The sequence below is a fragment of the Anabrus simplex genome, chromosome 1 (assembly GCF_040414725.1).
Source record: "Anabrus simplex isolate iqAnaSimp1 chromosome 1, ASM4041472v1, whole genome shotgun sequence".
In the NCBI taxonomy this organism is placed as follows: domain Eukaryota; kingdom Metazoa; phylum Arthropoda; class Insecta; order Orthoptera; family Tettigoniidae; genus Anabrus; species Anabrus simplex.
In genome coordinates, this window is record NC_090265.1 from 440418437 (window position 1) to 440434976 (window position 16540).

Below are 16540 nucleotides of genomic sequence, written 5' to 3' on the forward strand. Positions count from 1 at the left end.
ATATGCACTAAGAAAAACACACAAACACAAACAATTATACAAAACACACATTTAATATGTATATACATATCTAAATTGTACAGTTACAGTGTAGAAGCAAGAGTCAACTTAGAAGTGCAATATAAATTCCAACAAGTCATACTTCAACTGTTGATAAATTCCTCACATTCTTCACTCATTTCATAGTTAAGCAACATTTGAGAGACTATCAGCAATATAAGATGCACCCCAAGTTTACATATATGTAATTTTACTTAAGCCATAGTAGAAAAGTCATTGCAATCATGATGAAGCTAAAATTATAAAAAGGCATTAAAAATCATACCTTTTCATTTTCAACAGTGTCAACAATTAGCCTGTATCTTTTGTGCATTGCAGCTTTTGACAAATACTGTCTTGTATCAACCTCTTTCGGATGAATATTAATAAACTTCAAAAACAACCTTTTTTAAGTCACAATGTTTTAATTTTGCTGCACTTAATTCATAAGATGAAAACCGTCATAATTATAAAAGAGTAACTTTAATGAGGAGCTAGGAGAGCACATTCATTTAGGAAAGATGATCAAGGGGATAAAAAATGGGATGAACAAGCAATTATGTCGAAGGTGATAGTAATAATAAATGATAAAGGAATTTAGAAAATACAAAACATATCATAAAAGTTACAAAATATCACCAAGTATCTTAACAGTCTGGCACTTTGCCTCTGAAAGCGGCTATTTTCTGTCTTTAGTATTTTGGGATGCAAATACAGATGTATCCACCAAACTCTTCTCAAAATATTACAGAATTACAACTGCAGTTAATTTATAAGCAATACTTTCTCACAGCTCATTTCTTCAATAAGGTTGTCACAAAATATTTAATTACATTCCGAAATAATCTATAATACATGAATAAAAGTTCATATGGCAATTTTCAAATTATAAATATAACTTATGAATGAACATATCTATAAAACGCAAAGTAACAAATATTTAAAATAAGCGAATACTCCAAGCATTGACCTCAGAAAATCAGATCTCTTACACTAACATACGAAAGCAAAAGAATTGAATATGAAAAAGGTGATATGGATCCTTCCTAAATCTGATATCCTACATAACTGAACAGGCCAAAAAATTGGACATATTAAAGTTTACACATGCAAGGAAGTAACATTCTATATTACTAAATGAGAAGCAAACAAACCATAGTTTTTTTTAAAAGAAAGCTTAAACTGTTCCATTACAATACACATTAGCATAATTTTTTTAACAGATGCTGTATTAATCATGTTATATTCCAGGCCTACACTGTTCTACTCCCTTTATAATTAAAATTTTGTTATTTAAAGACTTGTCGCATCAAATGTAAATGCATCTGGCAATTCATGACATACACCTGAAACAGTACAGTGAGAATGAGAGGAATAAACAACAAATTTGAAAAAAATGAACCACGTGTATTTTAAATTTCATAATTCTTGTACAATGACAGAAATAAATATTTCAACTCTGCGACCATAAAAATACCTTAACATACCAGTCAGTATAGACAATGTTGCAGCATTTAATAACAAGGGGAAAATGTGATAAGATGGCACAGGGTTCAACAAACTCTGACAGAAGTTTTGAAAGAGAAAGCACTTAAATTATACCTACATTATAATTTACAGGGGAAAATGTACTCTTCTTCAGAAAATTTGAAGGATGTTAACACTTGCTCCCTTCTACTGGTAAGGGCTCCTTCTATACACATACAAGCAACAATGATAAATTTAGGGAGGAAAAAAAAAAAAAACATGTGTTGAAAATAAATTAAGCTGCCTTGAGCTTCAATTTCTTTCGCCTTTATATATATTTGTTGCAATTTCATAACGCCATCTCCAGGACAATAGTCCTTATGAATATAAAGTGTTATTTATTTCATCCTTTGACCCCAAAATTTCCTTCACTGCTCATATACTGCAGTCTGCTAAATTTTTGTTTACATTAGGGAAAAACCAGTTTTACACTGAATATTCTTCACTTCTTTGTTGCAATTATTTATAAAATGCAAGGACCTAAATTCACACAGGAAAATGCACAAAGAAACCTAGATCAATGGTTATAATAAAATTTATGTTGTTTAAGATTACTTAAATTCATAATCTGAAGAATTAAATGAACAGCATACAAGAATTTCTTCTCGCCAATAAGACAATGAAACTTTGCAGAATGATGCATACGGGCAAAAGTATAATTTCTCAGTTCAGAATACAGTAGGAGAGAGAGCATTCTTTACACAAACAGATTAAAACATGGGTAAGAATGATAAAATAAATTATTAAAAGTATTCTTCAAAAATATGATCAGATTCAGGAAAATAACATTTTTAGCCTTCTTGCCACTTTCCCCTTCAATTGTCCACAACCTTGCAACATTCACATTCATACACACATTCACACACAAGCTTCCAATTAAACACATCATCACCGGCCAGCACTGTTAATATAAAATGAGTAATCGATGTTTTAAACATTAGCTTACAACTTAAATTCCAATCTGTCTTTCGTAACTCTTGCACAGAATTAAAAAAAGAATTTTGAAATTAATCTACAAAATGACAAAGAAAAGGAACTCCAAGAAAAACATGCATTAAGAATTACATTACAGCAGTCATATTCACTGTAGAAAAACATTAAATTCCGATCTGTTACACAACATACATGTACACGAGAAACAATTTTAAGTTAAAAATGGTGAATCTCTCAAATTATTGTTTGAAGTTAACTATTAAATAATTTCCTTCTCAACCACTATCTTAGAATATGTCATGTGTAATGATATTCTCATGCTTCAATTTCACAAAGTACCCTACATTCTAATGATACCAATGGTCATACTGAAACGAATGTGATCGTTATTCACCATCATCTTCAATATGCAATATATGAATATATATATATATGTTGTTTTTTCTGTTCCTTTGCAGACTGTGATGAGCTTTGGTAAAGCATAATATAAATATGGAATACCAACCCAAAGCTTTGTTAACACTGCCTGTCCATTTACTTCTCAACTTATCTGTCTCTTTCGATTAATTTTCAATTACTTGTCAGCAATTTACATAATAATGAGGCACAGCATTTAGACTAAAGAAGAAAAAACAGGTTCTTTCCTTGATGAATTCACATTTCTTGGCTATGAACATTGTACTGGAACTGTACCAGCAACAACTGAAGATTTAGGATAGATCTGAAAAGAAAATTAAATTCATAACAGAGTATTAATCATATGTAATCCACTCACGTACTATAAATTACAATTGTTTATTTAACTATGTGAATAGCCAGCTAGCAAGAGAGACTTCAAAATACCAGATCATAATATCAAAACCAAAACGGGACATCATCGGGGGATCAGCTGCCGACTCTTCAAGGTTAGGGCAATATCCAAATAAGTATTTCAACGTTGAAACTTTGCGTATATTCATAAATTAAATTACTTTCCTCCAAGAGCTCTAAGATTAACCCATTCACATACCATTTAACTGAAATTATTTTTGCCTTGGTGTACCATTTATTTTCATTACTTTACATGATATTATCACCGACACTGAAAAGGCATGCTTTACAGCAACGTAATGAAAGGAAATATCCAAACTACTGTCAGATGTACTTTGTGAAGTCTTTTTGAGTATGGTACGTCATAAAAGAGTCATGTTCGTGTATCGCCACCTAGCACCGGTGGCATTCAAATGAAGATTCCTTCCTCAGACCCCGTGTCACACAGACTTTGCATCTCCGTGATGGGATGACCTTCTTCGTTGTTTTGGTCGGAAAGTGTCCCCAGTACCTCTCTTGAAGTCTCATTGGTGTATACCCAGGGCTTGGGTGCCTTATTTTGGATAGTCAGGCAAGGTCACACTTGCCAACAGCTGTTCAGCCAAATTGATCCGGAAGGTGGTAAAGCCTACTCGCTTCTTTTCAGGGTTGAGGAGGGGATGATTGATGATGGAATTCAGAAGTGTCATGTCTAGCATGTAGAAGTATATTTTTTGTATCCTTTTACATACTTCCTCATCAAGGAGTCTCTGGTCATGGGAATCAACACCACCCTTTCCCCAGTTGTAGTCAACAACAAGATTGGGTCTGAACGTCTTTTTTCTATCATACATTACCACTTCAAGGTAATCTGGCCTTTATTTCATCCACAGATACAGGAAACCAGTGTTCCTTTCCAAATGACATTACCCTATTTATATCCTCGGCAGCCGATACAAGACATTTACTTGCATAAGCATTTACCTCATGGGTTAGATGTCCCCGAAAAGTCTTTGTTAGAAATTCGTTCACAACTTGTAGTTCGTTCGGGCATTGTCCTAGGTGCCTTTGGAAAATACTATTTCACCACTTGCAATGCATGAATGATACTCTGTAGTATTACTTACGTGCTCCCAGTTCCATTCCTTATCATGCAAAACATTATTAGAAGCCGCTGGTGCGGCATCAGTTGTAGGTCTAAAATTCAGTGACATATTTGTCGGCAAAACAGCACTTTCTTCACCCCTACCAGCGCTAAAGTTTCTATCACACGAACTACTTTCATTACTTTCCATATCCACTAAATTCTTTGTCGCTTATTTCTATATCAATGTCATTCTCTTCTAAAAATTCCCATATAATCGCTTCGTCACTCAACACGTAGGCAGCCATGATTTCGCTTACGATGAGGTTGCTAAGATACTGGTTATTCTTTCTGCGAAATAACTGCACAGACGTGTTTATCGAATACATCAATGGAATAATACAGCGATTCCATCTGTCAAGAGGTTACCTTACTAATATCAAATCCTTTCACTAAGGAAACCAGCTTGGAGCGGGTCCGGAAATAAACACTACGCGCGGACGGAGAGATCCGTCTTTGTACCGGAGTGCAGTCGAGAGCCAGGACAGAGAGATCCGTCAAAGTACGTCAAGTGGTTAATGTAAAAAATATGTACTTTGTAGAAAATAACAAATGATGCATAATAAACAAGAAAGTTATGAAAGAATGTGTTAGTAAGGTTAGCAGTTTAAAATACGAATACTGTAACAACAGACATAAGAAAACATGTAAAGAAATAAGTAAATAAAATAAATGAATAAATAATTAACACCTGCAATAGACACATTTAATCTACTGAACAGCTTTGTCTAAATGATCAGTAAAATGTTACTTATTTTTTCAGTCTGTAGAACACACAAGTTCAATATAAACATTACACTATAACATAACTGTAAAAAAAACCACACTATTAAACTAAAGAATGACATATTTAGTTCTTAAAAGAACATCAGATTCTCTCGAGTCACAGTGAATATTGGTAAATATTTGTGTATTTCTGTCCAAATGCCTAGGAATTTGAATTTTGGAACGTATGTTAATGAAGTCCTGCTTAGTCTCCACTACAGCATACAATAAGAGGCGTTCGGAAAACTGGCTGCCAGTCCGCTGACCCTCCATTACGTCATATCCCCCACACTGGTCAGGTCAATGACACGCTGTACCTCCTCAGTTGCTTTACCCCTAGTGTTCCCTTAGTATCATCGTTCCATCTATCATCATTTCTCATATTTCAACCTTTTTTTTTTTTAAATATGCAAAGGTTCTTAATGAGCATTTTATGGTCTGCCTATTATACTGGTAATTTATTATTTTTTAATTATTATTAAGATTTTTTAGTGACACAATCTTAAAGATAGTCTCAAGCAGCAAAATCAAAGAATTTACTAGAGATAAGAATATCCTAACCCACAATACAGAACTTTAAATCAGTTGGATTCGAGACAATGATGAAAGAACAATGGTTTTCTAACGCCTTGCATTGTATGCTGGAAGGGAGACAAGGCAGGAATGCATTAAGCTAAGTTCCAGATTTACAATTCCTAGGTATTTGGGCAGAAAAATAGGAACATTACCACATTCTGAGTGTGACTTGATAGAATCTGATGATCTTGTGTTCGACATACTAAGAAGCTTTTAAGGAGACACTCCTGAGATAAACAGACATTTTTACCTAATGCATGGATTTTCATGAAACTTTGTGGGAATGTACGTGCATAAAAGTAGAGGTATCACAGACATTTCTTACATATACAATAGTTTTTTTCAAAATATTTTTTTTGAAATTTTTAATTCCTTTTTTGTCATGAAATTTAATTAACATGTTTTTTGTTTTGTTTGTCCAACCCTTTTCCCATTTCTCTACAGGGTCGGGTATCAGGTGAGATAAATCTGTCGTGGCGGGTTTTAATGATCGGATGCCCTTCCTGATGTCAACCACATCAGAGGAGTTAATGAAATGAAATGAAGGACATGATATTAGGAAGGGAGAGGGTGAAACCCAGTGCCAGCACATAGCCTACTCCTGTCAAATAGCACCAAGGGGCTGCTCAAGGCTTAACATCACCATCCGATGGACGAATCGCCATCATATGCCCTCACCCCATATGAGCACTGCGGAGAGGTTTGGAATTTAATCCAAGCTTTTGGCATGCAACCTAGTGATTAGAAATTGTATACCACCACCCCCCCTACCCTACCGGCCAACATTCTGATGGTGAAATTTTTTTCGACCAACGGGACTCTAACCGGCTAACCTCTGTGTCAGACCATTTAGACTTAACGATCATGGCCACCAGGCGGACTATGGAATTTAATTAACATGATAATTTAATTTGTAATTAGGTAGATAATACTTCTTTGAAATGCTCTATGTATCGATTTTTCTGTGCATAATTTATGTAATGAGATATCTTACTCAAGTTTGTGAAATTTTTTTAGTTCTAAAATTTTGGACTTAAAAATCCCTACTACTTGAAAAATTCTGCAATAAAAAATTCCTAATATAGCTGTGATACATAACAAAATAACTAAAGCAAAGTTCAAGTGACGTTTTCTTCCCGATTCATTACCTAAAAGTCACCAGAACCGTATGCTTGTCCTTCCTTTTCTTTTTTAGCAGCTTCTGTACGATTAATAATAATAATAATAATAATAATAATAATAATAATAATAATAATAATATTTGCTTTACGTCCCACGAACTATTTTTACGGTCTTTGGAGACGCCGAGGTGCCGGAATTTAGTCCCACAGGAGTTCACGTGCCGGTAAATCTACCGACACGAGGCTGTCGTGTTTGAACACCTTCAAATACCACCGGACTGAGCCAGGATCGAACCTGCCAAGTTAGGGTTAGAAGGCCAGCGCCTTAACCGTCTGAGCCACTCAGCCCGGCGCTTCTGTACGAATACTGGTAACTCTTGTCTCTTCTTCTCCAAAGAATTGTTCACCTGCATTTTGTTTTTCACAATGCAACTTTTCCAGAGTCGAAGTTATGGGGATTGTAGGTTCTGTCATGTCATGATTGTTGGCTATAGGTGCAGGACCTACGTGGCTTGAAGTTGATGCAACACTTTCCTGATGAGAATCTGATTCCGATAACATTTCATTAAATTTTGTCCCTGGTTTCTTCAATGGCTACCCCTGTTTGGTAATAGCTGATCCCAATCTCCTTCGTATCAAAAGTTCAGCAATTCGTCGCTTAGCTAAGGCTGATTTATGTTTACACATATTGTTTATTGCCTTGGTTACAAGCAATCATTACAGCACACTATCTTTCAATAATAATGGTGTCTCGATACGCAACTACAAGAGGTTCCTTGTGCGTACTTCACAAAAGTAAACAGAGTGGCTACCACCACAGAACTCACAAAAAATATTAAACATACAGGAATAACAAAACTTATAGTTGTTGGTACTATTGTAGTACCATCAGGAATACCAATACAAGCATACAATGTTGCTCAGTGACAGTCAAGTACTAAAATATTAGTCCGTAACAGGCTTTATAAATTCATTCAGAAATAGGGTAGATCTTACAGTTGAATTCTGTATAAATATATTGGAAGAGCGGGAGGGGGGCTGTTGGCCCACTCTATGGATGCATAATTGCAAAGAACAGGTATATCTGATTGAATGGAAACATGACAATGACATCATTACCTAACAAAGCAGTTCAGCAGATGCCACGCCAATTTCTGCTCTGTGCAGACTGGCAAACAAAGGATTATTAAAGTGATAAACTGTTTGAATTCAACGGAATAACTTTCTGACAAGAAAGAAGAAACTCAATCCTTTCGATTTGTCATAAAAAATAATTTGCCAAAATGACTAAAATATTTTTATTATCTCCGGAGTGTCACCTTAAGTTACATTAACTGAGTCGACACTGGAAAGTATGGTTTCTCCTTAACAAAATAAATGAGCAATAACAAAAATATTAAAAAAAAAAAATGCTAGAAAAACTATAAGAAATTTAATGTGAGCACACATGTATGTATTAATACACTATTTACATATGCAATTCAGAAATTGGTACCCCCACAGGACCTAATAGCTAAAGCAACTTTCACTGAGCTCGATATCTGCAGTCCCTTAAGTGCGGCCGGTATCCAGTATTCGGGAGATAGTGGGTTCGAATCCCACGGTCGGCAGCCCTGAAGATCGTTTTCCGTAGTTTCCCATTTTCACATCTGCTTTCACGGCTGCTTCCTTCCTACTCCTTAGTTCTCACTTATGCAGTGGAGAAAAGACCAGTTTACGGCAACGATGGAAGTTCAATACGGACCCATAAAATGAAATTCATTTCTCTTTGGCTCTTGGAACAGCTTAAAGAAAAAAATTGCTTCCTATGATCCAATTGTCATGTCACAATAACAAAAAAGCTTACACATGCACTTCATACAGGCTAGAGAACCGAGGCCACGTGTTTCTCATCAAACAGGTGGCATCACTGCGTCAGCAGGAGACAATACCCACGGTGACATGAACAGTGATTGCTGTTAAATCTTTAATCTGGTGCACCAGTGACCCGAGGTACTGGAAACCGTTACAATGATTCTATCACTAACAGAACTCTTCACACTTATTTTTTGGAAAAATACCTTATCACAATCGAAACAGAACACCTCTGGCCCGGCCTGAATCGCAAGAACTATCCTGTCGACAACAATTGCGAAGTATCCAGGTAGGTGTATATCCTATCTACAGTTATTCACAAATTATGCAGGGCTATTCAGCTAAGATGTCCAACTCAAATAACCCGTAAACCGTTTAAGATAATGACATAGTGTTTTCACTTTTGTTCATGTATAAACCCTTCAAGCCGGTATTAGAAGTTGGCCAAGTTTTACCCTACAGCAGTAATAAATTTTTTTTAAATTTCACAATTTTGCAAGCTGTCACAGTGCTATAACTTCTGAACGACTTGTTCGATTTTGTTCAAAATAAATGGATACGCAGTTCATTTCATGCAGATGTTGTATCTACATACACAAAAGTGGCATGCAAAGTAAAACGATACCTAATTACCTTCCTGTTGGAATAAAATTCGAATCAACAGGTGTCCATGACCACTCGGGTGAGCATTCACTTATATCACTATCATTATGACAATTTCCTGCTGTGCATAATTATCATGGACTAACACTTTCATTATCACTCGGATTATTCTCATCACTACTTTCCCCTAATATGCGTTTGAGAGCTGCATTAGATAAATACAGACCATGCGAGGATGAAGCCATGTTGTCTACAACGATTGATGGTGATGAAAAAAATTATTTTTATGCCAACACAATGCTGCATTACAGTAGAAGATACGCCCCTGCACAGAATGATATCCTGTGCTGCGAGCCGTGCTAAAAGCTCACATTGACAACCAACAGATGGTACGCAGGTGTACACCTAACATTGCAAGCCTAGTCTGTACATGTATACGTCAAAACGCCCCTGGCTTATGTTTTGTAGGTCCGTACACGTCCGAACCAGCTTGAGCGGTCAAGGGGATAGCAAGCAGCTTGACAATAGCATCAGGTATTTTCCTTAGAACCGTTAATTTGGGATGCAATCACATTTTTGCCCATAACTCTTATCGAATTTTTTTCTCTAGTGGTTTAATGTCAAACTAATACGTCGAAGGTTTTCAGTGACGCAAGCATGGGAAGGGGCCAGGATTAGGAAGGTAGCAACTGTAGCTTTAATTAAGTTACAGCCCCAGCATTTGCACAATGTGAAAATTCGAAACCCTATTCAGGGCTGCCACGGGTGGAATTCAAACTCCCCATCTTCCAAATGCTCAAGCTGAGTGGCCTTAACCACGTGGCCAACTCACTTCATCTAAATATATGTCAAATCAGTCGTCTTATTAGCTAGTGATGGGCAGTCAGACAGGATCTTGATATTTCTTGAGACTAGCGCAGGCACTGTTTCTCCTGAGAAATTTTGAGAGATCTCTAGAGCTTTGTCCTCGCATTGTGCGGCGAGCAGTGTCGTAGGCATACAGGAAGATGGAGCTGAATGTAGTTTCTTCCGAGTATGCAAATAGCCAACCACGGGCCTTCTTCATTCCGTAAATATGTGTCAACAAGTGAATAGGGAGTTCATTTCTTTCATTTCTACAGACGCCTATTTTGACGCAGTATGTCAACAAGTGACTAGGGCGTTCATTTCTACAGACATCTATTTTGACACAGTATAACATTTTTATAAAGGATACCCATTCTGACATTGTATGCAGTGATAAGCACACAAACTGACGACTACTGTAGGTGTACATGGTAATCAGGCCCCACATTCAATATCCATATGACCAGTGCTTATGTTTACCGATATTTTGGTGACGAAGGAAATAATTTCTTACAATGTTAGAGTATTTGAGTCAAAATTAGGTACTTCGGTATCTGATGGTGCATGTGTAATTGAGTCTAATTGTACGTGACAGCTTTAAGATGATGTCCAAAATGCAATGTAAGTCATGGATATAGGTTATTTTAAAGAGATGCCACACAGAACAGCCCACTGTGCTGTTTATTCAAAATAAGTAAAATACACCAGCAGAAATACTTCTAAACTCAAAAACACATCGCTGAATGCGAAATGAAATGGAGTATGGCTTTTAGTGCCAGGAGTGTCTGAAGACATGTTCGGCTCGCAAGGTGCAGGTTTTTGATTCGACTCCCATAGGCGACCTGCACGTCATGATGAGGATGAAATGATGAGGACAACGCATATACCCAGCCCACGTGCCAGCGAAATTAACGAAAGATGGTTAAAATTCCCGACCCTACTGGGAATCGAACCCAGGACCCCTGTTACCAATGGCTAGCACGCTAACCATTTAGCCATGGAGCCGGACACTGAAGGGGAATCTAAACAGAACACCTCCAACCTGGCCTGCATCACAAGAAGCTACTCTATCGACAACAACTGCGAAGTATCCAGGTAGGTATATATCCTACCTACAGTTATTCACAAATTATGCAGGATTATTCAGCTAACATGTCCGTCCAACTCATTGGCTGAAGGGTCAGCGTTAAGGCGTTCAGTTCAGAGGGTCCCAGATTTGATTCCCGGCCGGGAATCGCCCCTGATTAATTCTTCTGGCTTGCGTTCACAAAATACTGCTCTCCAACTTTGAGTAAACTCGAGGGTTCAATCTATTATTTTGCTAGTGGCTGTACGCTGTACCGACACAGATAGGTCTTATGGCGACGATGGGATAGGAAAGGGCTAGGAGTTGGAAGGAAGCAGCCAGCCGTGGCCTTAATTAAGGTACAGCCCCAGCATTTGCCTGGTGTGAAAATGGGAAACCACAGAAAACCATCGTCGGGGCTGCCGACAGTGGGATACGAACCCACTATCTCCCGGATGCAAGCTCATGGCCGCGCGCCTCTAACCGCACGGCCAACTCGCCCGGTTTCACTCTATCCGCTCACAAAAGTAAAGAGTACTCTACAAGGTGTTGAGAAAATGCATTCGAGTTAACTCAGAGTATACTCTTTTTATTCCGCTTAAATAGGTGGGTAGATTTAACTCGACATGTGCAGCAATGCATTCATTGGTGGCGGTGAAAAATATTAAAATGCGAGTATATTTACATGACAATGAATTCAAATTATTTTCTAGTTGTTGACAAAGAAGGGCATTATGTGTTGAATAAGGGAGACATTTTCGTTTAAAACAGGAAAAAGAGGTACCCATTTTAATAATCCGCGGAAATCACATGATCGAATTTTTATAAGAATACCCATGTTATGAATGATCAGCTGATTTATTAACCTCAACTTTCTAAGATTTCGGTGGTAAATGCATAATACCCAACTTTGTTTTAGATGACCTTCTGAATGAGACTATTTCAGAAATACCACACAGTGCATTTATAACTTTCACGAAACGAATTGCTTTTGAGGCTTATAAATCTCATATTTATTCCGTATTGGCTCAGCACAACTAAGGTTAAGTTATGAGTAGGTTCCCACCTTCCAATACTTATCAATTTCTATATAATAGGTTTATTAATTACATAACAAACCATATAATCTCTAGTACATGTTTCGTTCCGATTATGGAACATCTTCAGCTAAAATTTGACAAAATGGCAAGACAATTAAAATACATTTTGTATCATCATAACATCAATGTATTTTAATTGTCTTGCCATCATAATGATCATCATAATTATATGTTGTAATCTTCGTGCCATTTTATCATATCTTTTAGCTTTTGTATCATCATAACATCAATGTATTTTAATTGTCTTGCCATTTTGTCAAATTTTAGCTGAAGATGTTCCATAATCGGAACGAAACATGTACTAGAGATTACATGGTTTATGTTATGTAATTAATAAACCTATTATATAGAAATTGATAAGTATTGGAAGGTGGGAACCTACTCATAACTTAACCTTAGTTGCTTTTGAGGGTCTTGCAATGGTCTTCGTTGTTCCCCGATTTTGGATTTAGAAAGTTTAGAGCCAATGACTCTGAGTAGATGTTCGAATGCTGATCCCAGCAATCGGAAATGTTGTTTATATTCAGTTTTGTTGTAGTTGTTTACAAAATCTACATAGCTAGTTGTCCTAAATGGCTTATCGTGCACCAGTGCTGAGCTGATGTATTGGTATTCATCATCAATGTACTCAGATTGTTCCTACGAGATAAAGAATAACAGATACTGATTCAAGGCATAAGTTGTTGAGGAAAGTAATAAGTCATACAGCACACTGCTATGAAAAAACTCACCTGAAAATCAGACATTAACTTCCTCGTAAATGAGGTTATGGTAAAACAAATAACCTTCCTTAATTGATTGGCCATATTCTGTTACTCTGTATTCACTCAAAGCATTCACGAAATACTGTTACTCAGAGTCAACCTTACTAGTTACTTCGCGATACTCTACTTCACCTCTACTCGGAGTCGTATTTTGTGAACGCAGCCCTGGCCCGGACACTGGGTGTTTGTCCCAACACTCTCCTCTTCATATGACAACACACTACACTACCAACCACCATAGAATCACGCAATAGCGATTACATCCCTCCATACAGGGTTGGCGCCAGGAAGGGCATCTGGAAGTAAAACACGGCCAAATACCCATGTGTGATACGGTTCGCACCCGTGACCCCACAGGTATGGGAAAAGCGGTAGAAAAAGAAAATTCAGCTAAGATGTCCACCTCAAATAAATCATGAACCGTTTAAGATACTGACATTGTGTTTCAACTTTTGTTAATGAAACACGACGATGATTCTTTTTGTTTAAAGGGGCCTAACATCTAGGTCATCGGCCCCTAAAAGTGCGAAATGGAACGACAAAGTCCAAAATCCTCCACTGACAAGAATTCAAAACACGAGGACGAAGAATGGACAGATATGAATTTAAAACAATCAGTGGATCCGACCCGCAATGTCTCGCATTCACAAAACTGACATGAAACAATAGTATTACTGACTACGGGACTGCGTCTATAGCATAATAATCGATGATGCTTTTAGTCTGAAGAAGTCCAAAATCCAAGTCATCGGCCCCTCATTATCGTACTTATCACTAAGAAAGTAGAACCATGGTATTTGTCATGTTGCGGTACTAATCAAAAGTAGCGTAGACTCACAGCATTCCACACAGTATGGTACTACCAAATACAGTAGAGATAATATGCGACACTGAGCAAGATATCGAGGGACAGCTACTGGAGCTCACTCTAGCGGATAGACCTGAACAGTACCGATTCTCTCATAAGAGCACGTGTATTTTTGTGTGAAGTTTTTGGTGTTATTTATGCGTTTTCAGTGAGTTGACATAAATAAATAGTAGTGTGTGTCATTCCTTGATATCTCCTCTCAACATGAGGGGAAAGGTATGTGCTGTGCTTGGCTGCAGTAATTACGAAGTAGAGAAAAATGCGCGGTCGTTCTTCAGGTTCCCTCGTGACAAGAACATGCAAGTAATAATGTGTTTGCAAATATATTCTTCCAGTGACAGATTTTTATAGTACTTCATAATCTTCTGACCTGCTCGACCCATATTTTAACTGGCATAAAATGTAATATGCATATTTTATTCTATAGTTCAGCAGTTAACCTTCAATACCGATGTGTTGTTGTAGGTGTGATCAGTGGGTTTTGAAATGTTACAGAAGCGATTTGGATAAGGTGCACGCTTAGATAAGGATTATAAGATCTGTTCAGATCATTTCCAGGCCAGCGACTTTAGAAATCCTCGACAATACAGCCAAGGGTATGTTACATTTTTGCTCTAATTGTACGTAAATATTCCTTAAAGCATCACTATCAACAACATTTTCATACTTATCTTTCTTTATCCCTCTTCTCAGATTAAAGCCAGGATTTTATAGATTATCTTTCTGTTAGTAGGCTTCATGTTAGGAGGGAAATTGTCCAGCTATTAAATGTTAATTCGCCGGGCTGAGTGGCTCAGACGGTTAAGGCGCTGGCCTTCTGACCCCAACCGATACGTCACCCTCGTGTCGGTAGATTGGCACGTAAAAGAACTCCGGCGGGACTAAATTCCGGCACCTCGGTGTCTCCGAAAACCGTAAAAGAGTAGTTAGTGGGACGTAAAACAAAAACATTATTATTATTATTATTAAATGTTAATTCATTGCATCATATGTGTAAGGAATATCTTTCTGTCAGTAGGCTTCATGTTAAGAGGAAAATTGTCCAGCTATTAAATGTTAATTCATTGCATCATATGTGTAAGGAATGTGCCGATATTTTTATTGACAAGTGTCTTAATGTGATGATACAATGTTTTTAAATGAGAAAAAAGACAAATCCAACCGTAAGAGTTCAGGCAGGAATGCTAAAGCTAAAAAAGTAATGCATAAATGAAAGATCAAGCCATTTCACACCAGTCCATTTCACTTCTTGTTTATGTGTCTAATTTCAGTCTTTGAATAATAACCTTTTAAACAATTCTTCATTCATTTATCCAGAATTGCTTTGGCAACTTCGAAGTTAATATCTCAATAACACTTTCTTTCTAGACGTAATTTATTTATCCATTTCTGTATATACATTTCCATTGATATTTGAATTTAGCGCGATTTGTTCAGGTCAAGTCACTAGGAGCACCACCGTAGAATTGTCTCCCATTTTAGCAAGGCGAAATCCGTAAGTGTCGCGTATTATCTCTACTGTATTTGGTACTACTCACAGGTAATGAAATTCGCACATGGAATACAGACCGATGGTGTTTCGCACATTGCGGCGCCTACGGTGTTCATCACATACGTGTACTAACCACAGTGTTCCTCATATAGCGGGTACTAATCCTAGGCAAGCCAGAACCATGGTGTCGCTCTTAAAGTGGTAATAATCACAGGTACTGTAGAAGCCCTTTTGCTACTAATCACAAACCTATAGTGGTACTACACGCAAGTAAAAGCGACCCATTGGGTTCCCCGTGTGGTGGTACTAATCACAAGTAGCTGCATGGTTCTAATACAATCATCCCTGGATCGCCCCTTACAACAGGCAGGGGATACTGTGGGTGTATTCTTCATCTGCGTCCCCCACCCACAGGGGGTTGTGTGTTCGGTTCGCGAGAGGTATTTTAATTCCCTCAAGTCCGCCGGCAAGCCGGTTAGGAACCCCCGCTATCCGTCATGTGGGAATATCACCTCCCCCCTTCTACACCAGCGTACTAGGTTCGTGGTGTTAATGTATTAAGGGGCTCAGTTGAACATGGAAGTACTTTACGTCGCACAGATCCCATCATAGGAGAATCGATATCGAGAACACTGCCCATCACCCCTGTCAAAAGAATCTGAGCAAACTCAGGCATTTTAGATTATACGTTCCACTCATGCATAAGGGTGGCTGCATATGCACCACCATCTTTTGTCCGAGGCTGACTGAAAAGGTTTATCAGTTTATTCCAGAAGAGTAGTTCGGCTTTCGCAGGGAAAGATCAACTCCTCATGCTGCGAAGAATCTATTCGACATAGACGATGCTTTCAAAGAGGAAATTCTTTGCAGTATTCATTGATTTCAACAAAGCTTCTGATGTCCTTGACAGGAAAATATTACCTGTATGGCTTTTCAGGCGTTTGCTCTATTAACCAGCATTTCGTCTTAGGTCTGACACTAGACTCGTCAGAGTGGGATGTGTCATGCTCATTTGATATGCTCTATTGGTGGAAAAATATCTAATTCCCTCCA

At 37.6% G+C, this 16540-nt stretch overlaps 1 protein-coding gene across 1 annotated transcript in view; it reads right to left on the bottom strand.

The window, feature by feature from the left end:
- Positions 1-457: 457 nt before the first annotated feature.
- Positions 458-16540, bottom strand: part of akirin — a 105775-nt gene continuing 89692 nt past the window's right edge. Inside the window, exon 4 of the mRNA XM_067135180.2 lies at positions 458-3220. Within this exon, the coding sequence (XP_066991281.1) occupies positions 3210-3220 (11 nt within the window). The 3' untranslated portion in view covers positions 458-3209. The remainder of the gene's footprint in view (positions 3221-16540) is intronic.